The sequence below is a fragment of the Biomphalaria glabrata genome, chromosome 1, assembly GCF_947242115.1.
Source record: "Biomphalaria glabrata chromosome 1, xgBioGlab47.1, whole genome shotgun sequence".
Taxonomy (NCBI): Eukaryota; Metazoa; Mollusca; class Gastropoda; family Planorbidae; genus Biomphalaria; species Biomphalaria glabrata.
In genome coordinates, this window is record NC_074711.1 from 44,767,030 (window position 1) to 44,794,117 (window position 27,088).

Sequence of the window (27,088 nt, forward strand, 5' to 3'; positions counted from 1 at the left end):
AACTCATTAGGCTGCTATTGTATAGTTTATAGTTTTCAGACTACATACATGTATAAATAGAATACATTATGTAATCCTACGAATGCATACATCCAGTTTTCGATGCGTTATCAAACTATATATATTTTGTAGAGAATTAGGCTTACACCTATAATATAACACATGGGGCGTAGCCGGGAGGGGAGGGTCTTCAAATCATCACTTGCCTCAGACCTCATTGTCTGAAAGGGAAACTTTACTTACTGCCCCAGTGCAGCCAACGTAAGCAAACTACAGTTTTCAAATTTCATGAGCGTAGTGGTTTCCCTTGCCCCTCCAATACAAAACTAAAGAATTTTACCATTTTCTACCAGTCGCTGGACTCCATTGAATAGCAGATTTGGTTTTTGAATTTTTTTAGCGGAAGAGTAGCAGGCTAATTGCACTGTAGATACCTCAGAATATGCATTTTCAAAGTTTTAAATAACGGAAATAATGCTTGGGGGGAGGGGAGCTCACAGCGCTCCCCCGGACTTTCTAGCTGCCCTTTGGCGGTGTGTACTGTCTTCTAGGGTATTCTTCTAGGGTATTCTTCTAGGGTAGAAAAAACGTTTGAAAGAATGAAAGATCATAATGTAATGAAGATTAATTACATATACACACACACACTAATATATATATATATATATATATATATATATATATATATATATATATATATATATATATATATATATATATATATAAATTGCGGTGTTGGGTAAAAATCCCCCCCCCCAATCGAAAATATATGACATGCCATTTGTGGGCCGGTTTATATGGTAATGCCCGGGCCGATTTTGATACCCAGCCCGCCCTTGCCCCTTCCCCCAAATGCTTGCTTTAACCGAAAAAAAATCATTCCCTGTCAGGTGTCACGATATTAACGGACGCGTGTCAGATTACGTCATGGGTATTTCTGACACCTGCACGTGGGGACTATCCCTACTGGGTAAAAAATTATACTAAATTTAATTACTCTAGGTTAGGTTTATTTAAGTTGATACGTGACACCTTTGTATTTTCTACATAGATCTAGCAGACATTCGTGCGCATGCTATGACATTCTAAACACTTGTTCTCTAGACAGATCTTCATAGAGACCTGACTCTTTTTATTTACAGCAATATGTTGAGATCAAGGTGGTATTTATCCGAATCTTGGAGATCGATACTCTTAATCAAAACTTTGAAGCAGAAGTATACATCCAAGCCAGATGGGCCGAAAGTCAGTTCGCTGGACTGTCCGAACAGGTCAAGTCTCTAACGATAACCTTTGGTAACACCGCGCTACAGATAACCCCCTTAAATCGCCAATACTTTTTATAAAGTGCTAGTGGACATACATGTTTATGTCCAATTAGATTAATACGAAAAAAATATAGCTTTCACGTGCGTTGTTTGTGGACGGGAATATGTCCTCAGTATAAGGCTTTACAGTCACATGAAGAAGTGATCAATGAGGTGAGCCATAACCGTTCTACGGCTGGAGATAAGAACACACCAACTTTCAAGACACTCAATGACGTGACACGTTACAAACGATTCAATGGAAAGAAGGAAACGATGGATGTGAATTTCAGTCCGCTTTGAACTACAGACAACACACTCACGCATGCCAAGACCAAACAAACACACACACACAAATACACTGTTAATAATTTCCTACTGATATTTTATTTTAATGGTTATATAATCAATTTTTTTTTACCAAGCTTATATCAACTCACTCTGTCTGTCTGGTAAAAAACTTTTACTCGTTATTTCTCCCACCCATAATCTCGGATCAAGCTGAAATTTTGCACAATTATTTCTTTTACCTTAAAAATCAAGAATCAATAACAAAATTAACCAATTAGTTTATTAACTATTGTTAATTAATTATTTAGTTTGGTACCGTATCTCGAACAAGGGAAAGAAACCATACTTGACCAATGTGGTAGTATAAGTAGATTAAGTCCCCTTTATACTTTGCTTTAAAGTTTGTAATTAACAATAGATAAATTTAAAACCTTCATTAAAAAGCTTTTTTTTCTGGCATAATGGCTAGTGTAGTGGATAAGGAGGCTTTAGCTATCGAGTTCGAATTCAGGTTGTTCACCTTTTTTTTTTATAAAACCATTTAAAAAGCGATCACCCAGAAACTCCATTCTTTCTTCCCCCGCATCCCCTTGTCCAGACAAGTGATAGGATTATAACGTATTGAGAAATCTAAAAGCATGAAATTGCACTAAACAAAAACAATTGGTAAAAATATATATAATCGTACAGATTTACTATTGTTATTTTGACTAAAATCTCTAGCAACTGAGTGCGATTGAGTTTACCGACTGCTGGAATCCTTGCCTTAAGATTTTAAATGCTAATGGAACTTTGGAATCTGAACGAACGTCAATGTTGCTTCAATATGAGCCAGACAGGGTCTATCCAGTGCTCACCTACATGTGGCACGTACGGGGAATGTTTAGGGAGCATTTAGAGCTGCAACATTTTCCTTTTGATGTCCAGGTAAGTTTTTTAGGTAATGATCTAGTAGGTTCTATAGTTGGTCCACTTGATGTCCAGGTAAGTTTTGTATTTAATGATCGAGTAGGTTCTATAGTTTGTCCACTTGATGTCCAGATACGTTTTTTATGTAATGATCGAGTAGGTTCTATAGTTTGTCCACTTGATGTCCAGGTTTGAAAAGTTTTGCAACATTTTAGAGCTTGAGATTGAACGCTACAACCGAAGTTCTGTCTATTACCAGAAGTTCTGTCTATTACCAGAAGTTCTGTCTATTACCAGAAGTTCTGTCTATTACCAGAAGTTCTGTCTATTACCAGAAGTTCTGTCTATTACCAGAAGTTCAATTTCTTTAGAGAGAGTAAAGGGGTAAGAGAGAGGGAGATGAGATGTTGAAAGAATTAATGAGACAGACAGAAAGAGATGGAAAAAGAAAGAAAGAGTGAGAAAAAAGGGGAAAAGAAATGTAGAGAGAGAAAGGGGACGGTATGTATATATACTAGCTGATACCCGTGCTAAGCTACGGTAGAAATAGTTGGTATAGATGTTTATTTTGCTTGGGACACTTTAAAACCCTTCAATAAAGCGGGCCGCATTACAACGCTCCGCATCCCAAACACATTTTTGCTCAAATTCTTTTTAGTCTCTTTTATTCTACAAACGAAGGGCCCGCAACTGCCAATTATAGAGTATGCACAAACACTACTTAGGCCCATCAGTAGCCTCCCATCTCCCTACACTATAATGCCACCAACATATGCACACAATATTTTGAAATAAAACACCCCTCCGCCAACAACTCACTATTTGGCTATTGTATCTTCTAAGGAAACGGCTGTCCTCGAATTCTACAAGCGCAAAACTATTCCTGATACCCATGCTACGCTGCTGTTGAAAAAGCTGGTATATGTGTATATCACCTGTAACAATTGTAAATCTATCAATAAAACGGCCCGCATTTAGCACAGCTAGATTAGCACACCCCACAGTTTTCTAGCCCTCAATATCTATAATTTCCCTTATTTTTTTTTTACTCTTTCATCCTTCAATCGAACGAAGCCTCCTCAATGTTTTTGTTTCATCCTTCCAATGAATAGCTGGTAAAGTTTTAAACAAATCCTAACCCTTCTAGCAGATAAGAATGCACCAGCACTGTACACATTTTGTACCGGAACAAAAGTATGGATTAATAGTTTAGTGAATGCTGTCCTTACAACGGAACAGTTTGAAAGAAGAAACATCACTCACTACTTAGTTACTACTTACTAGTTTAGTCCACTTTTTGGCAGTCATAGATCTACAACTAGAGAGGCACCTTATTTAGAATACCCCCCCCCCAATCTTCACAAACTGTATTAACCCTTCCCCCTCATGAAAACATACTCATTAGAGGCCTACTTGTTGATGTAGATCTAGTTGTTTTCAAATTGTGCAACACACTATCATTAACTACAGTCTTTTACATTTCAAATTTTGTAATGTTCTCCATACACACACACTTTCATACAGATGTAAAAAAAACACCACATTTGATAATACCCGTAATCTAAGGATAGTCCCTCGTATTTACTCTTATAATTATCTACACCTTGTGGAGAGTTAGATTTAAAATCTAGAAACTAACATTAACATACAAAATGGAACGAAAGAAAATTGCCCACCACAAATTGATAAGTGCTTAATCGGAAGACATTATAATTTTGTACTTTAGTCAGTTTTCAAAGACTTATTTGGTAGAAATCGCGAATAAAAATGATTTTTATTACAAAGCTTATATCAACTCACTCTGTTTATCTGTCAATGTCGGATAAAGTTGACATTTATCACAATTATTCATTTTACCTGACAAAACAAGAATCAATTAAAACAAGGTTACAAAAGACAGTTTGTTTGGAAACACAAACTCAAAATCGGCCCCCGAAAAGGTCTATCCAGGCAGGCTTCAATATTTTCAGAACATGCAAATGAAATTATATCAAAGACAAATGAGAGATAAGAATGGAGAAAGAAGGTTAACAGATCTTGTGTAGTGCCCCAACGGTCCCGCAGATCAAAGGATAGGTGAAAGTTAATGTAAAGTTAGATGTGAACCTGGCCTAACTAATTCCCTTTTTAGACCTTGTGGTCTATAGGACAGATGATGTAAAGTTCATCTGTTTTTTGTGGCCTACGATTAGCGAGGGTGTCATGTAGCCAGCACAACGACCAACCGCCTATACTTTTCCCCAACTAATGTCAGGTACCCATTAGAGCTGAGTGGACTCAGAGGCGCCCAAAGATTCCAAAGTTGAAAAACCCAGTCTTCACCAGGATTTGAACCCGAACCCCCAGTTCGGAAGCCAAGCGCTTTACCGCTCAGCCACCGCGCCTCCCTTGGCCTAACTGATGTCTTAAAATTGATCCAATTGTTTTGAAAAGGCTCAATCTCTTATTCGAATCCTAAAAAAAAAAAAAAAAAAAAAAAAAAATTCCGCAATAAAAAAATTGTTCATAAAAATGAAGTTTATAAGATTACTATTCATTTTAAATTAGGTCTAACTTATAATGCATGCTAATTAGCTTTTTCTCTTTAAAAAAACTGCTGCATAACTGATTTTAAAAATTAGATTTTTCGCTTTGAGAAAAAAAAAGTAGCCGTTGCATCAGAACTTTGAATGGTCTAAAATATTGTGATGTCGGATTTTCAATATCTTTTCTAGTTTACGAGATCTAAACGAGACAGACGGTCAGACGGACAGACGCTAGGACAGATATTTCGCACAAAACTAATAGCGTCTTTTCCCCTTTCGGGGGCCGCTAAAAATTAACCAATTAGTTAAATAACTATTGGTAATTAAATAATTTGTTTAGCATCCAACAAGGGAAAGAAATGGTACTTGACACCTGTGGTGGTATAAGTTGAATTAGTCCCCATTATACTTTGTGTAGTCAATAATATCGCGGCTTTTTTTTTTAAACTAACAATAGATAACAACGAAACCTTCTTTTTTCATAAGCACTTCGCTGATACAGTGGTTAGTGTGGAGGGAGGCTTGAGCCCTCAACTTCGAATTCAGGTCGTTCAATTTTTTAAAATAAATGCATTTAAAAAAGCGATCACGGTGACATTCGAATAGATACCCCTCCCAGACACACACCCATTTCCTAACTGATTCAGACAGATAATAGGATCATAGCGTTTTAACGTTTTGAAAAAAAAAAATTAAAATCATGAAATTGCGCTAAATAAAATCCATTAGTAAAAATATTTGTAATCGCATAGATTTATTATGGTTAATCGTGATTTATTAAAAATGTAAATACATGACTGTTCCAAACAAACTAATAAAACTACGCTTAATATAAGATTTGTTTTTGTTTTAGTATTTTTTTCCCTTATTGGTAAATTTAACCGCTTCGATTTCGATCTTGAAAATGGCTTAGTTGTACTAGGCTTACGTTAGGAAAAGTTACATTTTCGTATTTTGTCGTCCACGACAAGGGAGAGAATTAATGATTATGAGTGAGTGGTCATGATTAAGAATTTTATATTGTCGATTTATTTCTATTTGTGTGCTATAGAATGTGTATAATTTTGACTGTTAAAGTCTGTGCGGTTTCAAACCCGACTCGTCTAGAATCAGTCTAAATCTATATCATCCTTTGTATGTGTCTCAGGAACTGAGCATTGTCTTATCCAGTGACCTACATATGGCTGAGCTAGAACTTATCTCCGACTTCTTTCATCCTAGTCACGTGGACGAGAGAGCACTTCAGGTACAATCTAAGAGTTATACTCTATGGCGTCTAGGCCAATACCTAGATTTCTTGTGTAATTTTTTTTTTTACCGTACAACGCTTCAAGAGATACTGTGTCAATCGATACGGTAAGGCTTTTCGTGTGTCTGAAATTTGAATGGTCTTAGTCACTCGAGCTGCTCGCTGTCAGTAAATACATTTCACCTTCTATCAAATTCAATAAAGGATTTAACGGACCAAGTTCCTTTTTTTTTAAAAAAAAAAGTCTTTTCTCAGATTATTGCTAGTAACTCCCACCAGACCAAATAATTAACGTACGCCCCCACCCCTTTTTAGACAGTCAATGAGTCTGAGGAAGCGCAATAAGCTCCATCAGTGGGGTACGGGATGGAGCACCTGAGCCAAAAGTTTTTCTGTATTCTAATCTTCAGAAATATATTTTCATAGCGTCTACGACGCACTATTTCTCATAGTAAGTAGAGCGAAGTTCAAATAAGGACAGATAGGATGGGACTGGACGATAAGGAAGTGTGAGAGACATTCGAGGTAGTGTTTGAAATGGGTTTGATCGTCTTAAGATCAACTTTGTGTTCAGTTTTGTAGCGGCCTTGAGTTCACGTAAAACACAAAACGATAAAAGTACTTCACTTGGGAGAAAAATGACCGCTTCGAGGTAAGAAAGACAGGTAGACTCAAGACAAGAAAGACAGGTAGATTATACAAAAAAAGACATGTAGACTCAAGACAAGAAAGACAGGTAGATTATACAAAAAAAGACATGTAGACTCTAGACAAGAAAGACAGGTAGGTTCTATAAAAAAAAAGACATGTAGACTCTAGACATGAAAGACAGGTAGATTCCAGAAAAAAAGACAGGTAGACTATAGAAAAAAAAAGAAAAGTAGACTCTAGAAAAGAAAGACGAGTAGATTCTAGAAAAAAAGACATGTAGATTCTTTAAAAAAAGGAAGACTCAAGAAAAAGACAGGTGGATTCTAGAAAATAAAAAGACAGGTAGACTTTAGTATCCAGTTTGAATCGATCGTAATGCAGACGTCTCTATCGAAAACAGCATGATATATGCTACTCAGAACTTGAAACGACTTCACCTTTTTTTTCTACAAAGGTAATAATGTTTTTACTTAATTCATATGCAAATACGGATTTAAGGTATGGCTCCATTTGTATCGAAAGACAATGGATGCGCACAGATATGAATTTGTACTACAATGCAAATACAATTCAGCGACATCACATCGCACTTTTTAGCTTGATATCCTCCAATTTAAATCTTAGTAGGCATATCATGACTTCACTGGGAGAATGGGAACTCTAAATACTGGTATGTCAACTCACGTTAAGCTAATCCTGACAACCTCGTCGGCACACTTAACTGGATCTGACATCAAAGTGGACATGAAACTATACTGATATACCTAATAAACCTTGTTGAACAGTCTTGGATCTGACATCAAAGTGGACTTGAAACTATATAGATATACATAATAAACCTTGTTGAACAGTCTTGGATCTGACATCAAAGTGGACATGAAACTATATAGATATACCTAATAAACCTTGTTGAACAGTCTTGGATCTGACATCAAAGTGGACATGAAATAAATATACATAACTAGTGCCAAGTATCGACATGATCAATTGAATCTTTTTTAAAGAACATTCCAAATCGTGTTAGCCTCGTAAGGCTGAGCAATATGTCATATTGTTTATCAACTTGAATAAATATATTGAGTATATGGGCCTATAAACTTAATATACATCTAGCAAAGTAAACAAGATAATAAACCTAATAGATCTCTAAAGTAAGAAACACTAAAATAGATCCTAGTTGCTAGTCTCTTCTATAATAGACAAATTCATAAAACATTGAACCATAACTTACAAATACAAAAACAAAGCCTGATAAATACTCAAAAAGATACAAAGATAAAGGCACATTTCATACCCCATACGCTAGGACTGCTAGGACCAATCTGTACAAGTACTCCTTCTTCACTAATGCATGAGAGCATAAAATAGGTTGCCTGAATCAGCCAGAAAAGCCAATGACTTAGACGATTATAAGTTTCTAATTAACAGACATGACTTTATTAACACATACGTGTAGATTGTTATAATCTTTTGGTTTTGAATTGAAGGAACGTCTGTACCTTATAAGATAAGCAAATAAGATAGATTAATGCACTTAAAATGTAATCATTCATTGAATCAAACATCTTATTCCCTCTACAACATGCTAGACTTCTAGTGTCCCGTGTGTCATGAACACATCTAGATGTACTTGTTAGTAGTGTCCCCTGTGTCATGCACATCTAGATGTACTTGTTAGTAGTGTCCCGTGTGTCATGTACACATCTAGATGTACTTGTTAGTAGTGTCCCGTGTGTCATGTACACATCTAGATGTACTTGTTAGTAGTGTCCCGTGTGTCATGTACACATCTAGATGTACTTGTTAGTAGTGTCCCGTGTGTCATGTACACATCTAGATGTACTTGTTAGTAGTGTCCCGTGTGTCATGTACACATCTAGATGTACTTGTTAGTAGTGTCCCGTGTGTCATGTACATCTAGATGTACTTGTTAGTAGTGTCCCGTGTTTCATGTACATCTAGATGTACTTGTTAATAGTGTCCCCTGTGTCATGTACATCTAGATGTACTTGTTAGTAGTGTCCCCTGTGTCATGTACACATCTAGATGTACTTGTTAGTAGTGTCTCGTGTGTCATGTACACATCTAGATGTACTTGTTAGTAGTGTCCCGTGTGTCATGTACACATCTAGATGTACTTGTTAGTAGTGTCCCGTGTGTCATGTACATCTAGATGTACTTGTTAGTAGTGTCCCGTGTTTCATGTACATCTAGATGTACTTGTTAATAGTGTCCCCTGTGTCATGTACATCTAGATGTACTTGTTAGTAGTGTCCCCTGTGTCATGTACACATCTAGATGTACTTGTTAGTAGTGTCCCGTGTGTCATGTACATCTAGATGTACTTGTTAGTAAGTCAAAAGTAAAGTTCCCCTTTCAGTCCTTGTAATCCCTAGGGCAGATGATGTAAAGGTCATCTGTTTCTGTGGCTTACGGTTAACGATGGTGTCATGGTAATCAGTAGCGGCCTTAGGGGGTGGCTAGTGGGGCAACCGCCCCAGACACCGCGCCTGAGGGGGGGGGGGGCGCGAACGGAGATTCACTTTCAGTTTCGAAAACCAGACCAGTTCTAAAAAATCAAAACTTTTTAGTCCATAATTTGGAAGCCTTTTCCTGCATCTATAATTCTATATAATACCAATTACCGTGCAAGCTCTTAAAATGACATTTTTAGTTTCGACTACCGTTTAGTTTCGGTAAAGGCAGCATCTTATGACCTGTCGATTCTAACAGGCTATCATTGTTGAATAGTTCACCTAGACTTTAAAAACAGCTTAAGCCAGAAAAGTTCCGTGATTGAATCCGTCTGCGACCGTCCTTATGTCCTAATAACTATTTGTTGTTATTTTTTGCAAGTGTTCCTCCGTAATTAATAGTTACTTACTTACTCCAGCAGGATTAGCAGACATTTTGTTATCTAGTTTTTTTATTGTTTCATGCAAAATGTTTATAAATCATTAGTAACGTTGATTATTAAAGGCAAAAATCTTACATGCAGAACAATTACAATACAGTACGTAATGTAGTTAACAGTACGGTATATATAGGCCTACCTTTACGGCTCAGAGCCCCGCATATGACACTCGCCCAGGGCCCCGCGCTCTGTTAAGGCCGCCTCTGATGGTAATACTTGTTACTACTGTAACCTAAATCTTTACTTCACAGGCCTTTATATATCCACAGGCATCCATTGAAAGAGGCTTAATAATAATAATAGCTATTTGATATAGTTTCCCAATAAAATAAAGCCTCTTACTATTGGCAACATTCTCCATTCTAATAGTTTTAATACCACTATATATTGTCTCGTATCTTTTCTGTGATCTTTAGGAGAGCCAGGACTTTATAGCATACCGCCATGTTGAATTCACAAGAGATTTTTCTACTCTAGATCTAATGGGAAAAACCAAACATCCCATTTTGACTGCCTCCGCCCATGTCAGGAGAAGGCTAGGATTTTACTTTTGGAACGTTGTGGTCATTGTGGTGAGTTCAAACATCGAGTTGGTTTGTCCCTAGACCTATTGCAACAAAATAATCGTAACACGTATTAGTCCTAATTTACGGTTGGATAAAATATATCTTTTTAAAATAGATTTCTTAATATGTTATTATTTCAATTCATCCTATTAGCTTGCAAACTCTTTATTGGGCGGACACTGGGAGGCAGGGGCGGACTGGCTATATGGGCATTTGGGCAAATGCCCGGTGGGCCGGTACTCAAATGGGCCTAAAGGGCCTCATGAATGCCACTATGGCACGTTTTAAATTGTTTAAAGTTTTATGATATTCTCTTATATAAGGGGCTATATGAGCGTCATGCTAAAACATCTTTTACAGACTACAGTGTAATACTAATTAAATCTAACACATTTTCAAAAATAATGTACTAGCCTACATTCGTAGACAGTGCTTTTAGTAGGCTTCATCCTTTTAGGGCCTACAAACATAGCGATAAAAAAGCAAAATTAGGCCTAATATTTCTATTAATTTAAATAAGAACATAAAACTAAAATGTTATTTAACCTTGGTTAGGCCAATAATAGAATATGCATCCTCCGTTTGGGACCCCTCAACTCAAGAAAACATTAAGATACTGGAACAGACACAAAATAGAGCAGTGAGATTCATAACAAACGAATATTCATATTAGACTAGAGTAACACCTTTAGTAAAATCACTAAATTTAGAAAGCCTTCAGGACAGAGAAATCAAAAGTAAAGTAGCAATTATACATAAAACACTGAACCATAATCTTCAAATACAAAAACAAAATTTAATAAAATACTCAGAAAGACACAAAGATAAAGGCACATTCCTCGTCAGATATGCTAGGACAAATGTGTACAAATACTACTTCTTCCATAGTGCTATTAGAGCATGGAATGGGTTGCCTGAGCTAGCAAGGAAAACCAGTGACTTGGCAGAATTTAAGTCATTGGTTAATATGCATGACTAAATGCATGACGCGTAGGACATAATCATCTTCTTTTTTGAAGTAACATCTGTATTATATAAGATAAGATAAGATTATAAAGATATAGAGCGTGCATACAGTTATCAATACATTATAAAAAAAAACAAAGCTTAAAACCTATGGCCACATCTACGGGGCTCGCAAAGACCTTCTTTCAGGGAACAGTGCCAGGAAAAGAAGAAGAGGCAGACAGAAAAAGCGATGGGAGGACAACATTAAAGAATGGACGGACCTGCCATTGAGAGAGGTTCTAAACAGGGCAAAAATAAAGGGAGGAGTGGAGAAAGACGGTCGACAAGTCTTGCCTGGTGCCCCAACGGTCCAACAGACTAAGGGATAGGTAAAGGTAAAAAAAAAAAAGAGTCTAGAGACGGGCATGAACATTTTGCGCAGCATCTTATCTTACAAATCTTATCTTCTTTAGAAATTATTAGCTGGACTGTGCAGAACTCACTAGAGCAACTCCTTGCAATACTAAAGCATTACAGGAAATAAATACAATGAGAAATTATCGACCTTTGGGAAAAAAATAGATACAACAAAAGACTTTTTTTTAGATTAAGCCTACATGTTTTATACTTAAGGTTTTAAATTTAAGTTCTAAAAAAATCACGAACATTTTGACATGGTTTTAAAACTAGATCCCTACCTCTGTATTCTGTCGTGTGACCGGAGACACCAACAAGCTCTTCACGGAGATGTGCCTCCTTTTGGTGAAACTCTTCACGGAGATGTGCCTCCTTTTGGTGAAACTCTTCACGGAGATGTGCCTCCTTTTGGTGAAACTCTTCACGGAGATGTGCCTCCTTTTGGTGAAACTCTTCACGGAGATGTGCCTCCTTTTGGTGAAACTCTTCACGGAGATGTGCCTCCTTTTGGTGAAACTCTTCACGGAGATGTGCCTCCTTTTGGTGAAACTCTTCACGGAGATGTGCCTCCTTTTGGTGAAACTCTTCACGGAGATGTGCCTCCTTTTGGTGAAACTCTTCCATTCGATCCAGAGCTGTGTCACATTCCGTTCTTTTCTTCTGCCCTTAGAAAATGTCATGGAACTTTGATTTAAAGATTATAGACGAACTAAAATTACTCCTAAGCCTGATCCTCAAGTGTGTGCATGTGAGTGACATGATCACAGCCTATACAAAACCTGAAGTTTTCTTGCAATGAAATTGTGTGTGTGTGAGTGACATGATCACAGCCTAGACAAAACCTGAAGTTTTCTTGCAATGAAATTGTGTGTGTGTGAGTGACATGATCACAGCCTAGACAAAACCTGAAGTTTTCTTGCAATGAAATTGTGTGTGTGTGAGTGACATGATCACAGCCTATACAAAACCTGAAGTTTTCTTGCACAGAACTTAGAACATGGATCTGAAGTTTGAATAATAAGGCAATACCTCCATATTTCTTTTTTTTTTAAACATAAAATGAAATTGTGTGTGTGTGCTTACATTGTATGTTGTTCTTTGTTGAATAGCTTCTTATTATAGGCCTGAGTATGTGTGTTCTTTGTTGAATAGCTTCTTATTATAGGCCTGAGTATGTTGTTCTTTGTTGAATAGCTTCTTATTATAGGCCTGAGTATGTGTGTTCTTTGTTGAATAGCTTCTTATTATAGGTCTGAGTATGTGTGTTCTTTGTTGAATAGCTTCTTATTATAGGCCTGAGTATGTTGTTCTTTGTTGAATAGCTTCGTATTATAGGCCTGAGTATGTTGTTCTTTGTTAGCTTCTTATTATAGGCCTGAGTATGTTGTTCTTTGTTGAATAGCTTCTTATTATAGGCCTGAGTATGTTGTTCTTTGTTAGCTTCTTATTATAGGCCTGAGTATGTGTGTTCTTTGTTGAATAGCTTCTTATTATAGGCCTGAGTATGTGTGTTCTTTGTTAGCTTCTTATTATAGGCCTGAGTATGTGTGTTCTGGCTATTGAACCATCCAGCACTGACAGACTGGCACTCCTGCTGACATTATTTTTGACTGCTGTTGCATTTAAACTGGTAGTTAAAACAACACTGCCAACAATATCTTACCTGACTTACCTGGTAAGTGTCTCCATTACATGACTCGGCTGGTAAACGTCTATAAAATTACCATGTCTTACCTTTTGTCTATAAAACTTACCATGTCTTACCTGTTGACTATAAAAGTCACCATGTCTTACCTGTTGTCTATAAAACTTACCATGTCTAACCTGTTGTCTATAAAACTTACCATGTCTTACCTTTTGTCTATAAAACTTACCATGTCTTACCTTTTGTCTATAAAAATTACCATGTCTTACCTGTTGTCTATAAAACTTACCATGTCTTACCTGTTGTCTATAAAAATTACCATGTCTTACCTGTTGTCTATAAAACTTACCATGTCTTACCTTTTGTCTATAAAAATTACCATGTCTTACCTGTTGTTTATAAAACTTACCATGTCTTACCTTTTGTCTATAAAACTTACCATATCTAACCTGTTGTCTATAAAACTTACCATGTCTAACCTGTTGTCTATAAAACTTACCATGTCTTACCTGTTGTCTATAAAACTTACCATGTCTTACTAGTTGTCTATAAAACTTACCATATCTAACCTGTTGTCTATAAAACTTACCATGTCTAACCTGTTGTCTATAAAAATTACCATGTCTAACCTGTTGTCTATAAAACTTACCATATCTAACCTGTTGTCTATAAAACTTACCATGTCTAACCTGTTGTCTATAAAACTTACCATGTCTTACCTGTTGTCTATAAAACTTACCATATCTAACCTTTTGTCTATAAAAATTACCATGTCTAACCTGTTTTCTATAAAAATTACCATGTCTAACCTGTTGTCTATAAAAATTACCATGTCTTACCTGTTGTCTATAAAACTTACCATGTCTTACCTGTTGTCTATAAAACTTACCATGTCTTACTAGTTGTCTATAAAACTTACCATATCTAACCTGTTGTCTATTAAAAAAATCATAAATGTCTTACCTGGTAATTTTTTATATTTCTTACCTGGTGTCTATAAACTTACTTATGTGTCTGGCGTCTATAAAACTTGCCATCCATAACTGGTGAATGTCTATAAAACTTACTTATGTGTCGAGTGTCTATAAAACTTGCCATCCATAACTGGTACTTAACAAGGTTACAAAGAGAGTTTGTGTGGAAACACAAACTGAAAATCGGCCCCCGAAGTGGTCCACCCAGGCAGGTAAAAAGGCACATTTCAATATTAACAGAATGAAATTCTATCAAAAAGAATGGAGAAAAAAGGTTAACAGATCCTGTGTGGTGCACCAACGGTCCAGCAGACCAAAGGATAGGTGAAAGTAAATGTGAAGTTATATGTGAACCTGGCATAACTGATGACTTATAATGAGTATCTAATTGATTTAATTGTTTTGTAAAGGGCCAATCTCTTATTCCTCAAGAAAAAAACATTTCCATAAAAAAACAAATTTCCTTTGGTTAAATGTTCTATAGTATTTGTGTAGCACTACAGTTCACGCGGTAATATGAAAAACTACTTATTAATTGTTGTTTTAAATTATGTCCAACTTATATGCATACTAAATAGATTTTTTTCTCTTTAAAACAATAGTAAACATTTTATACTTAGTATAACAGAACGTAACATAACTAGTGGGAAGCGTGGTCGAGAGGCTAAGTGCGCTTTAACTTGGCTTGGCTACCTATGAAAGGGGCTCGATGTTCGACACCCCACTCGGGCAGAGTCGTGTTTACCGAGCGCCTAAAGGTAGCACGGAAAAAGCGTCTCCTAGATACCCCCTCTCTCCCACTGGCCCACAACTGAGATTGGACCAAAGCGATCTGAGCATGCTATAAGCATGAAAGTAGCGCTATTAAAAGCCATAATAATACCAATTGTAAAAAATATTATTTAACAAAAAATCTACAACCGTTTGCATAAATGTGTTAGAAATATGGTACATGGTTGCCCTACCTAATAAAGAGCCTCCAGTGTTTGTTACTATTAATAGTGAATAGTTGTAACAGTGGTGTATTTTTATGAAAAAAAACTGGTTGCATAAGTGATTTAAAAAATTAGATTTTTCGCTTTAAGAAAAGAAAAAAGTAGCCGTTGCATCAGAACTTTGAATGGACTAAAATATTATGATGTTGGATTTTCACTATCTTTTCTAGTTCACGAGATCTAAACGGGACGGACGGACAGACATTCCTCCTTTGGGGGGCCGCTAAAAAACCTAATAATTGTGTTTATACTATACTTGACTTTCCTAGTAGGTGTGTATCTCTTATCTATATATACAATTCTCTTCTTCCCTCAAGAGTTTTGTCGAGTAGTAAGGAGTAAAGGAAAGATCACTCTGCGGAAGTCCACGAGAAAATAAGAGAGGGGGGGGGGGGAGAGATCACGTAGTCACAAAATAGCAGGGCAGGACCGTTGCAATATCACTCTTTTTTTGTATTTCTACCTCACGTAAAAAAAGGGGGGGGAGTAATCTACTCTGTAGTAGGCCAAACTATCGAGGCGACAGAGCACACTTGAGAGTTTGGACACAATGAAAAGATCACTCTTTTATTTTTGCAACTCGGGCGGAGGGAGTTATCCTAGGTAATTTAAGAGCAAGAAAAAAAAAGACTTTTCCTCAGTATATTTCAGGAGATTTGTATGAGTTTTCGAAAGATTTTAATAATTTCCGGATATTTCCAGGACTTTTTTGTATATTTTGCAATTTCAGGAGATTTCCAGGACCTCCTGTTAAATCGACAGGAGGCCTCGGGAAATCTGTTATAAGTTATACAATGGTTTAATTTAATAATTTATACACCTAAAATTAGCGCGGGTCCTATAAAAGTGCGGGGCCCTCTGCGGTTGCATAGTTATAGTGGCCTAAGGTCGACTAGTATATTTGTAAAATACCACCGACTGACTTATTGATCACGAGATATTTTAAACCGTCGAACAGATCCGCATGAAATTTCGTACACATGATCCTTTTACCCCCAAGACGCTCAATAAGAAAGGTTTTTGACAGATTCGCAACCTGAGGACCGATAATATCCACGAAAAATCGCAAGCTTTCTACCAAATCTTTGTATTTTATTTTCGGTATTTCCCCAAAAGGCCGCACTCTATATAGAAAGCGTTTCTTTGAAATGGCAGAGCCCTGCGATGTCGCTGATACCAAACGTTATCGCCACTCGCCGTTACGTTGGAGACATCCGCTACAGGGAAAGATGGGAACTGCTGTGTGGGTGGCATCGTTCCAACCACAGCTAATGCCCAAGCATTCAACTCATTTCTATAACATTATTCATATATGATCACACTTTGTTATTTCAGGACATCTATGTTGTATTTACTTTGATCTACTTGTTCTTGGCGGCAGCGGTCAGTGCTATGATGATTCATCTGTCAACATTCAGAGACAAAAGCAAAATCCTGCTGTATGATGAAATCGCCCAATCATTGCTAATATCCCTTCTCATTTTATTTCACCTCATTTTCTTGATATACATTCAGCTTACGGTAAGTTGGTCAATTGTTTAATGCATTTACAGATAGTGAATTTGTATCCTCCCAGTGCAAGACGATGTTTTCTAGCAAATGATCTCAATAATAATTTTTTTTTCAATATTTATAATACTAATGTTAGAAAGGGATTTAAAAAATGTAACTATACATTTAGAGCAGCGGTTCTCAACCTTTTTAGCTCGGCGAACCCTTTTTACAATACCCCACCCTGCAGCGACCCCCCTCCCCCCCCCCCCACAAACCGCAAAACTATTTTCGTTCTTAAACAAAAAGTAATTTGTTCTTATGTTATGAAATGGAAATCTCATAAAAGTCTCTGATATGCATTAATCACAAAACTGTATGGAATTATATTCTTCAAATAGATATTTCTCCTTATCATAACATTACACATAAAGGAATTTTAGGCGACCCCTGTCAAATCGTGAATATACCCCAAGGGGGTCGCGACCCACAGGTTGAGAACCCCTGATATAGAGCTTTGAATATATCAGCCTGTTGGTTGACCAGTGCCGCCGTTTTGGCATTGGACATTTTAGCACTTGAAGTTGTCACAATAATTTTTAATTTTTTTTTTATAATAAACCTTTGTTTTTCACTAAAGTTTATACATACTTTAATATATACCGTCTAATTCAGTTACACAATCTACTTTTTTGGACCGAATTCTTAAATATGGAAAGACTATGCAGTAGTAAATTGTATGTAATCGGACCAGCCAGTTATAAGGAACAAAATGATGCCCATTAGTGGGTCCGATTCACCGAACTTGACTGTATTAGACAATATTGTTAACTATGAAAAGTTTTATTTCTTGCCTGAGCCCACAATATTTGGTTTGCAAAGTTTTATTTCTTGCCTGAGCCCACAATATTTGGTTTGCAAAGTTTTATTTCTTGCCTGAGCCCACAATATTTGGTTTGCAAAGTTTTATTTCTTGCCTGAGCCCACAATATTTGGTTTGCAAAGTTTTATTTCTTGCCTGAGCCCACAATATTTGGTTTGCAAAGTTTCATTTCTTGCCTGAGCCCACAATATTTGGTTTGCAAAGTTTTATTTCTTGCCTGAGCCCACAATATTTGGTTTGCAAAGTTTCATTTCTTGCCTGAGCCCACAATATTTGGTTTGCAAAGTTTTATTTCTTGCCTGAGCCCACAATATTTGGTTTGCAAAGTTTTATTTCTTGCCTGAGCCCACAATATTTGGTTTGCAAAGTTTCATTTCTTGCCTGAGCCCACAATATTTGGTTTGCAAAGTTTTATTTCTTGCCTGAGCCCACAATATTTGGTTTGCAAAGTTTCATTTCTTGCCTGAGCCCACAATATTTGGTTTGCAAAGTTTTATTTCTTGCCTGAGCCCACAATATTTGGTTTGCAAAGTTTTATTTCTTGCCTGAGCCCACAATATTTGGTTTGCAAAGTTTTATTTCTTGCCTGAGCCCACAATATTTGGTTTGCAAAGTTTTATTTCTTGCCTGAGCCCACAATATTTGGTTTGCAAAGTTTCATTTCTTGCCTGAGCCCACAATATTTGGTTTGCAAAGTTTTATTTCTTGCCTGAGCCCACAATATTTGGTTTGCAAAGTTTTATTTCTTGCCTGAGCCCACAATATTTGGTTTGCTATATAAAGTATGTGAACGATCATCATGTTCTTTTTGGAGAGACCATACATGACATAAATCTTTTTGGAGAGACCATACATGAAATAATTCTTTTTGGAGAGACCATACATGAAATAATTCTTTTTGGAGAGACCATACATGAAACAATTCTTTTTGGAGAGACCATACATGAAATAATTCTTTTTGGAGAGACCATACATGAAATAATTCTTTTTGGAGAGACCATACATGAAATAATTCTTTTTGGAGAGACCATACATGAAATAATTCTTTTTGGAGAGACCATACATGAAATAATTCTTTTTGGAGAGACCATACATGAAATAATTCTTTTTGGAGAGACCATACATGAAATAATTCTTTTTGGAGAGACCATACATGAAATAATTCTTTTTTTTTTTTGGTGTGTGTGTGACAAACATTTCATCTGTTTTTCTTCTATCATTGTTTCCCTTTCTTTTTTTTTTCGGTCAATATCTTATCTTATATAATACAGACGTTATTTCAAAAGATGATTACGTCCTACGTGTCATGCATTTAGTCATGCATATTAAACAATGACTTAAATTCTGCAAAGTCACTGGTTTTCCTGACTAGCTCACGCAACCCATTCCATGCTCTAAAAGCACTAGGGAAGAAGGAGTATTTGTACAAATTTGTCCTAGCATATGGGACGAGGAGTGTGCCTTTATCTTTGTGTCTTTCAGAGTATTTTATTAAATTTTGTTTTTGTATTTGAAGATTATGGTTCAGTGTTTTATGTATAATTGCTACTTTACTTTTGAGTCTTCTGTCCTGAAGGCTTTGTAAATTTAGTGATTTTACTAAAGGTGTTACTCTAGTCAAATGTGAATATTCGTTTGTTATGAATCTCACTGCTCTATTTTGTGTCTGTTCCAGTTTATTAATGTTTTCTTGAGTTGAGGGGTCCCAAAAGATGGATGCATATTCTATTATTGGCCTTATTAACCAAGGTTAAATAACATTTTAGTTTTATGTTCTTATTTGATTTATAGAAATTTCTTTTAATAAATCCTAATGTTTTGTTTGATTTTTTTATAGTTTCATCAATATGTGGATTCCATGACAGTTTTTCATTTATTATAACACCTATAGGTATTTTGCGTTTCTAGTCTTTGTTACTGGTTTACCATGAATAAGATAAGTGGAATTAATTTGTTTTAGATTTTTTGTTACTCTTAACAACTGACATTTTTCTAGGTGGAAAGACATGCTCCAATTTGATTCCCATTTCTGTAATTCATCTAATTCTCTTTGTAAAATATCTGTGTCTTGTGTTGTTTTTATTGTTCTATATATTATGCAATCATCTGCAAATAATTTAATTTTTGTTCCTGAAGTAATGCAATTTGGTGAATCATTTATGTAAATTAAAAATAGTAGTGGACCCAAGACTGTTCCTTGAGGTACACCTGAGTTTACTGTTATTGGTGTTGATTTAGAGCCATTTATTATTACAGTTTGTTCTCTCCCTATCAGAAAATCTTTAATCCACTGATGCAGTGGACCATTAATGCCGAAATATTTTAATTTTTTAAGCAAACTATGGTGGTGAACTTTGTCAAAAGCCTTAGAAAAATCTAGTAAGATAGCATCTATTTGTTCACTATTATCTAAGCCTTTTGAAAAATCACCAATTAGTCCTATTAGTTGTGTTTCACATGATCTATATTTCCTAAAGCCATGTTGTTATGGGGTGAAGACATTATGTTTGTCTAAGTGGCTTATGATGTTGCTACATATTATGTGTTCTAGGATTTTACATGTGATGCTGGTAAGTGATACTGGTCTGTAGTTTCCTGGGTCAGATTTTTCTCCTTTTTTAAATAGGGGGGGGGGGTGACATTGGTTCTTTCCAGTCCTTTAAAACTCGAACAACTGTGGGAGGCCTATGCCATAACACATAATTACAAGCAAGAAACTTTCATCAAAAATTCAATGTACAAAAATAACTTCTTGTTCTTCACAAAATTACGTGTGTACCCAAACACATGGTGCGTTTCATTTGTTTTAAAAACATACTAAAGTGACCATTGAAAATGTGCTGACAACGTTTAGTGTCCAAATGTCCTTCTCTCTAACTATTTTAATGAACTGTGTTTTACCTTGAAACATTTTGATCCCAAGCACGTCACTAAATGCGCCGAGTAAACCCATTCGAAATTAATAAACACTAATTCATTGTAATTCTAGATATTTAGGGATTAGAAGAAAAAAAAAGACTTGTATTAGGTCGAGAATGCATTACATCTATTTTTAGCTGTTAGTCTTTTATTTTATAAACATTTGTTTACCAGATTTCCGGCAAAAGACAAGACATGTTCTCCTTCATGAAGCTGCTTCCTTCGTCCGTGAAAATGTTCGCTTTATTCTTTAGTTTAGTCTGTTATCCCACTGTCGCATTTAATTCTTCATATCTTCTGGTTTAAACACACATATCATGCATACGTGGTACACATATCATGCATACGTGGTACACATATCATGCATACGTAGTCTACCTCTCATAAAGAAGTGCTGACGTGAACGATATTCAACAAGTTGTTTCTTCTGAGAAATAATAATTAAATAGAGATCTAGTAGTTTTAGATTCTATATGATTTACTCATGTTTCATCCAAAGTCTAGTTTTTAAAGATTAGGGCCTACAGTTTTTTGTTGTTGTTCTCACATTTTAACGTTTCGTCCTCCTTTATGCCTCTTTAGGCGTTGAGGTCTCTGGTAACCTTAAGTACATTAGGCGATACTTTTTAGTTTGGGAGCAGTTGTAAATGTCATTTCTAAATGTCATCCCTTCATTTGACAAGGAAGAAATGTAACATCGTTTTAAAAAAATCTATTGAGAAATTAATAATTATTTTCCAGCTTGTAAAAACATGTATTGGCTAAGTAACATTCAAATAATAGGCCTATCATTCTTTTAAATATGTTAAAGTATGCTTTTAAACTATTTACTTCTTGTCTCAGAAATAGCTTGAATTCGATAGAAAGAAATGACATAACCTACGTTTTCATTTCTTGACAAACAAAAGTTGCCTAAACTAATAACCTAAACAAAAATTCTATAAACTAATAGCCTAAACAAATGTTATATAAACTAATATACTAACCATTGTCTTATATTTAAGTCTTTTGTTTGAAATGTCAAAATATGACTTTTCAAAATGTTTGTCCAAAACATGCTGCATTAAAGGCTTAGGGAACGTCTACAAGTTTATAGATGTATACTACTTTACTCTTGTCTTATTAAAGTAGCCAATGTATTTAATGCTAAGATGACCTGTGTCTATATTAAAGTAGCCAATGTATCTAATGCTAAGATGACCTGTGTCTATATTAAAGTAGCCAATGTATTTAATGCTAAGATGACCTGTGTCTATATTAATGTTTGTTCATGTCTCAACGACTTCAGGCATTAAAACGAAGACGTGAAATGAAACGTAAAGACCACGAACATTTGGTAAGTTGTTGTTAGTGTAACTGAGACCTAGGCCTACATCTATCACCAAGTAACTCAGTTTCCTTCTGATTCTTACAGATCTAATTCACATATGACGAATGCATTTTTAATTTATCCTAATAAGGAGCCTACTATTCAACAAGGTTTAGCATTAAATTTTGAAATGCATTTTAATGATGTTAGGATAATACTTTGTCAGATACGCGGAAACCTTTGGCTGCAGGCTGGACACACACACTTTCGGTCACGAGTGCTAAGGTGACCAGATGTTTGGCTGCAGGCTGGACACACACACTTTGGGTCACGAGTGGTAAGGTGACCAGATGTTTGGCTGCAGGCTGGACACACACACTTTGGTTCACGAGTGGTAAGGTGACCAGATATTTGGCTGCAGGCTGGACACACACACTTTGGATCACGAGTGGTAAGGTGACCAGATATTTGGCTGTAGGCTGGATACACACACTTTGGGTCACGAGTGGTAAGGTGACCAGATATTTGGCTGCAGGCTGGACAGACACACTTTGGGTCACGAGTGGTAAGGTGACCAGATGTTTGGCTGCAGGCTGGACACACACACTTTGGGTCACGAGTGGTAAGGTGACCAGATGTTTGGCTGCAGGCTGGACAGACACACTTTGGGTCACGAGTGGTAAGGTGACCAGATGTTTGGCTGCAGGCTGGACACACACACTTTGGGTCACGAGTGGTAAGGTGACCAGATGTTTGGCTGCAGGCTGGACACACAAACTTTGGTTCACGAGAGGTAAGGTGACCAGATATTTGGCTGTAGGCTGGATACACAAACTTTGGTTCACGAGTGGTAAGGTGACCAGATGTTTGGCTGCAGGCTGGATACACACACTTTGGTTCACGAGTGGTAAGGTGACCAGATATTTGGCTGTAGGCTGGACACACAAACTTTGGTTCACGAGTGGTAAGGTGACCAGATATTTGGCTGCAGTCTGAATACACAAACTTTGGTTCACGAGTGGTAAGGTGACCAGATATTTGGCTGTAGGCTGGACACACAAACTTTGGTTCACGAGTGGTAAGGTGACCAGATATTTGGCTGTAGACTGGACACACAAACTTTGGTTCACGAGTGGTAAGGTGACCAGATATTTGGCTGTAGGCTGGACACACAAACTTTGGTTCACGAGAGGTAAGGGGACCAGATATTTGGCTGTAGGCTGGACACACAAACTTTGGTTCACGAGTGGTAAGGTGACCAGATATTTGGCTGTAGGCTGGACACACAAACTTTGGTTCACAAGAGGTAAGGTGACCAGATATTTGGCTGCAGGCTGAATACACAAACTTTGGTTCACGAGTGGTAAGGTGACCAGATATTTGGCTGCAGGCTGGACACACTGACTTTGGTTCACGAGTGGTAAGGTGACCAAATATTTGGCTGCAGTCTGGACACACAAACTTTGGTTCACGAGTGGTAAGGTGACCATGTGACGTAAAAACAAACAGCCTTTGCTTAGATGTTGCCGACTATTGGTGCTTTCATCCATGTATATCTCATACGGTAGTTAAAGTTCGTATTTCTTTCTCAGCACTTTCATCATTTTCCGAAGCTGTTGCTATGAAACCACACTTGACGATCCCGTGAATCTCCTTGTCAAGTTTCTGGCAAGATATATTTTAGTGTCATACATTTTCTTCAAAAGGATTTCCATAATTTTGTTGTCAGAGTAACACATCACGATTAAAAGTTCTTTGAGTGTTTCCACCTTGAACGTGTATATTCACTGATCCACATGATGTTCAGTGAAAAGAATACTCTCTCTTGTAACTGCGTTAGATCCTTTTCTTTTCTTCATTCTAAAAGTGGTCAAGACGAGTGTAACGATTGAGTCACATTTGGTTCTTGCACTTGTGAATTTCGAGTGATAGCCAACATTTCTGAAGCATTTTCGAAGTGCAGTCTATTGATCTAAAACCCCTAACTCTAACACTAATCCTAACCCTAGCCATAAACCTCAAGCACCTAACTCTTACACTAACCCTTATCTCAACTTGAACAGTACAGAAGCCGTTGCTGTGCACATTGGCTAGGTAAAATGCGAATTTCGCACATTAACGGAGCAAATTAGTTAATGTGCTAATTAGCTAGGTAATGTGTAGATCAATGGATTTCGCACTTCAGCGGTAACATATATGTTAATATATAAGTTGTATGACAAGAACAAAATATTTTTTAGATGTTTTTTTTTAAATAATATGTTAATGTTTATTTGGGGGAAAAAAGCTTTTAGAAATCGTAATTTATAGCACAGTAACACGCATCAGGTTAACATGTGTGTAACTGTAACTGTGTGTTACACTTATTATTAATGACGTATATATTTTTAGACACCTCTAGTAATAGGATGATACATGTAATTTTAGTTTCTACCTGACGGTAAAGAAGTGCACATATTGAGCCACCAGACTATGTTCTGATAATAAAGAAGTGCACATTGAGGCACTAAACTATATTCGTTCTTAACAGCTGAAGATGTTTTCTTTCAGTTGTCTCACTTCAAGAAACAAGGTCCCATGTTTCCTACTGAGAAGCAAACCCAGACAAGTGTATCTATAGACAGGAAGCCTGGAGACCCACCATTTGGAGCACAATAAAAGCAGCGAGCCAATGCATTGCCCTGACCTATATGACAAGTCTCATATACTAAATACGTTCTCAATAAGTAGACGTAGGCAAGTGCAGCAGACATTTTGCAGAACTGGACCACAAAAGTAATAAATATTGGGAGTTCACAATTACCGGTATTTATTTGTAGATTGATTTTTACTGATGGACTTCTTCTAATAACATTGTTTACATGGTGCCATGGAAACTTGGAATGTAATGAGCCAAAGAACAAGTCTGAAGTACAATCAATACCAATATTACTCAGATGACCTAAACTTGAAAGTGAAAAGAAAGGTTTCTTATAATGTTTGATACATGGGCGTAGCCAGGGGGGGTTCTTGGGGTTCAACCCCCCCCCCCCGAAATGAAATCCCCCCCTGTGGGGGGGGGGGGCGGAATTAAGTGACTAATTTTTGCTTTCATTTTGTTTATTTTAGGTGAGATTTTAATACTAAATCATCACTTACCATAGCACAGCCGAGGCAGTTTTGAGTTAAAAACCCTCTACCAGGGGGTTTTGATTTGAAATCCCCCTACCAGGGGTTTTGAGATTTTAAAAACCCCTATCAGGGGGTTTTAAGATACAAATCCCTCTACCAGGGGGCTTTGAGTTTAAAACCCCCTACAGGGGGTTTTGAATTTTAAACCCCCTACCAGAGGTTTTTGCAGTTAAATCCCCCTCTTCTATAAAACAAAACAAAACAAAAAATGCAAACAACAATCCCCAAATTCCAACAGCACAGTTGAGGAAGATTTTGATTTTAAAACCCCATCCAAAATTTACGATAACCCCATCTTCAATATAAAAAAAGCAAATTACACACTCAAAATTCTATGAGCGTAGCTAAAGGGGTTTTGAGTTTAACCCCCCTCCCCTTTCCAGTTAGGGTTTGAAGCTAAAAAGTACCTCTTCAATATAAAAAAAAAGCAAATTACACACTATAAAATCTATGAGCGTAGCCAAAGGGGTTTTGAGTTTAAATCCCCCTCCTCCAGATGGCTTTTTCTTTAAAGTTTAAAACCCCTCCAGATGGTTTTGAGTTTAAAATTCCCCTAAAGAGCGTTTAGAGTTGAAAACCTCTCTCTTCAATATTATTTTAAAGCAAACTACAGTCACCAAATTCTATGATCGTAGCTAAATGGGGTTTTGAATTAAAAACAAAACAAAAAAAAAAACCCAGAGATTTTTTAGTTTAAAACCCCTCAACAGATGATTTGACGAAAAAACTTTCCTTTTCCATATTAAATCTAAAGCGAAATACAGGCATGTAATTCCAAGAGCGTAGTCAAGAAAGGTTACAAATTTCTACCAGTGGCTTGGGCTCCATTAATTAAGTGTGAATAGTCTTCTACCGAAATTGAAAATCATTAAATGTGTCTCAACAAAGATGGCTAAGACAGATTTTAGGAGTCAGTCATAGAGATCGGGTCTAAATCAAAGAAATCATATGCCGAACTGGGAGTCGAATCCTTAGTAAGGTTGTGACAGAGCGTCGCATGAGGTTTTGCGGGACATGTTTTCCGACAAAATGAATTACGCAAAATAAGAGTTGCGGAAACAGCTTGCCGGAAAATGCGCCGAACGGCGCGAGAGGGTCTAAGTCAGTAAAAATAGCACATTAGGTTTTTGAAATAAAACTTTTTAATAGCAAGATAATGCACTGTAGATACCTCAGAATATGCATTTTGTTGGCTTTCAATACCAGAAATAGTGCTCGGCGGCGGGGCTTCGCCCCGCGCTGGGGGAGCGCTGCGAACTCCCCCAGACCCCCTTGCTAGCAAGGGCGGGGAGTCTACAATAAACAATAAACGTGTTCCGAAAGGGTCAGAATGTAATAAAGATTAATTATGTACACACACACACATATATATATATATAATTTTTTTTTCGCGGGGGGGTGGAGGGGGGGGGGGGTCGGGGGGGGGGTCCCCCCCCTCCAAAACCCTCCCCGAAAAAAAATCCTGGCTACGCCCATGGTTTGATACCTTTTCTACGTATAAAATGTAACAGCTAATTATTAGGAAGATGGCTACCTTCCAGTGTATTTCTTGACTGATTACAACCTAGCTTGTTCAGAATTATGTCCTTTATTTCATTTAAATTGATAAATATTCATAGCGAAAAGTTTTTAAAGTATGTATAGTATTGAATTATCAGTTCTATAATGTATCATGCTGTAGTTCTTGTCTAATGTTTCAGTCCAAGCAACACTTCTGTCACATTCCTTTTTGCAACATTGTAATGTCAACTCGTCAACTCAACACTATTCTGTAGTTTGTTGATTCATGCTCATTCTCTCCCCCTCTCCCTCTCTCTCTCTCTCTCTCTCTCTCTCTCTCTCTCTCTCTCTCTCTCTCTCTCTCTCTCTCTTTTTTTTTACATAAAATGTTTGAATTTTGTTATGTTTCTATTTTGTTTTACTC

At 36.8% G+C, this 27,088-nt stretch overlaps 1 protein-coding gene across 5 annotated transcripts in view; it reads left to right on the top strand.

Moving 5' to 3' along the window:
- LOC106050332 (uncharacterized) overlaps positions 1-24,985 on the top strand; it is a 46,440-nt gene extending 21,455 nt beyond the window's left edge. Inside the window, exons 6-13 of one of the 5 annotated variants that reach the window (XM_056038754.1) lie at positions 1,143-1,271; positions 2,322-2,525; positions 6,180-6,278; positions 10,263-10,418; positions 13,300-13,452; positions 16,727-16,912; positions 21,973-22,020; positions 24,544-24,985. In XM_056038754.1, the coding sequence (XP_055894729.1) occupies positions 1,143-1,271; positions 2,322-2,525; positions 6,180-6,278; positions 10,263-10,418; positions 13,300-13,452; positions 16,727-16,912; positions 21,973-22,020; positions 24,544-24,651 (1,083 nt within the window). In that variant the 3' untranslated portion in view covers positions 24,652-24,985. The other 4 variants (XM_056038771.1, XM_056038763.1, XM_056038787.1 and 1 more) reach the window with 4 other exon arrangements.
- The last annotated feature ends 2,103 nt before the right edge of the window (positions 24,986-27,088 follow it).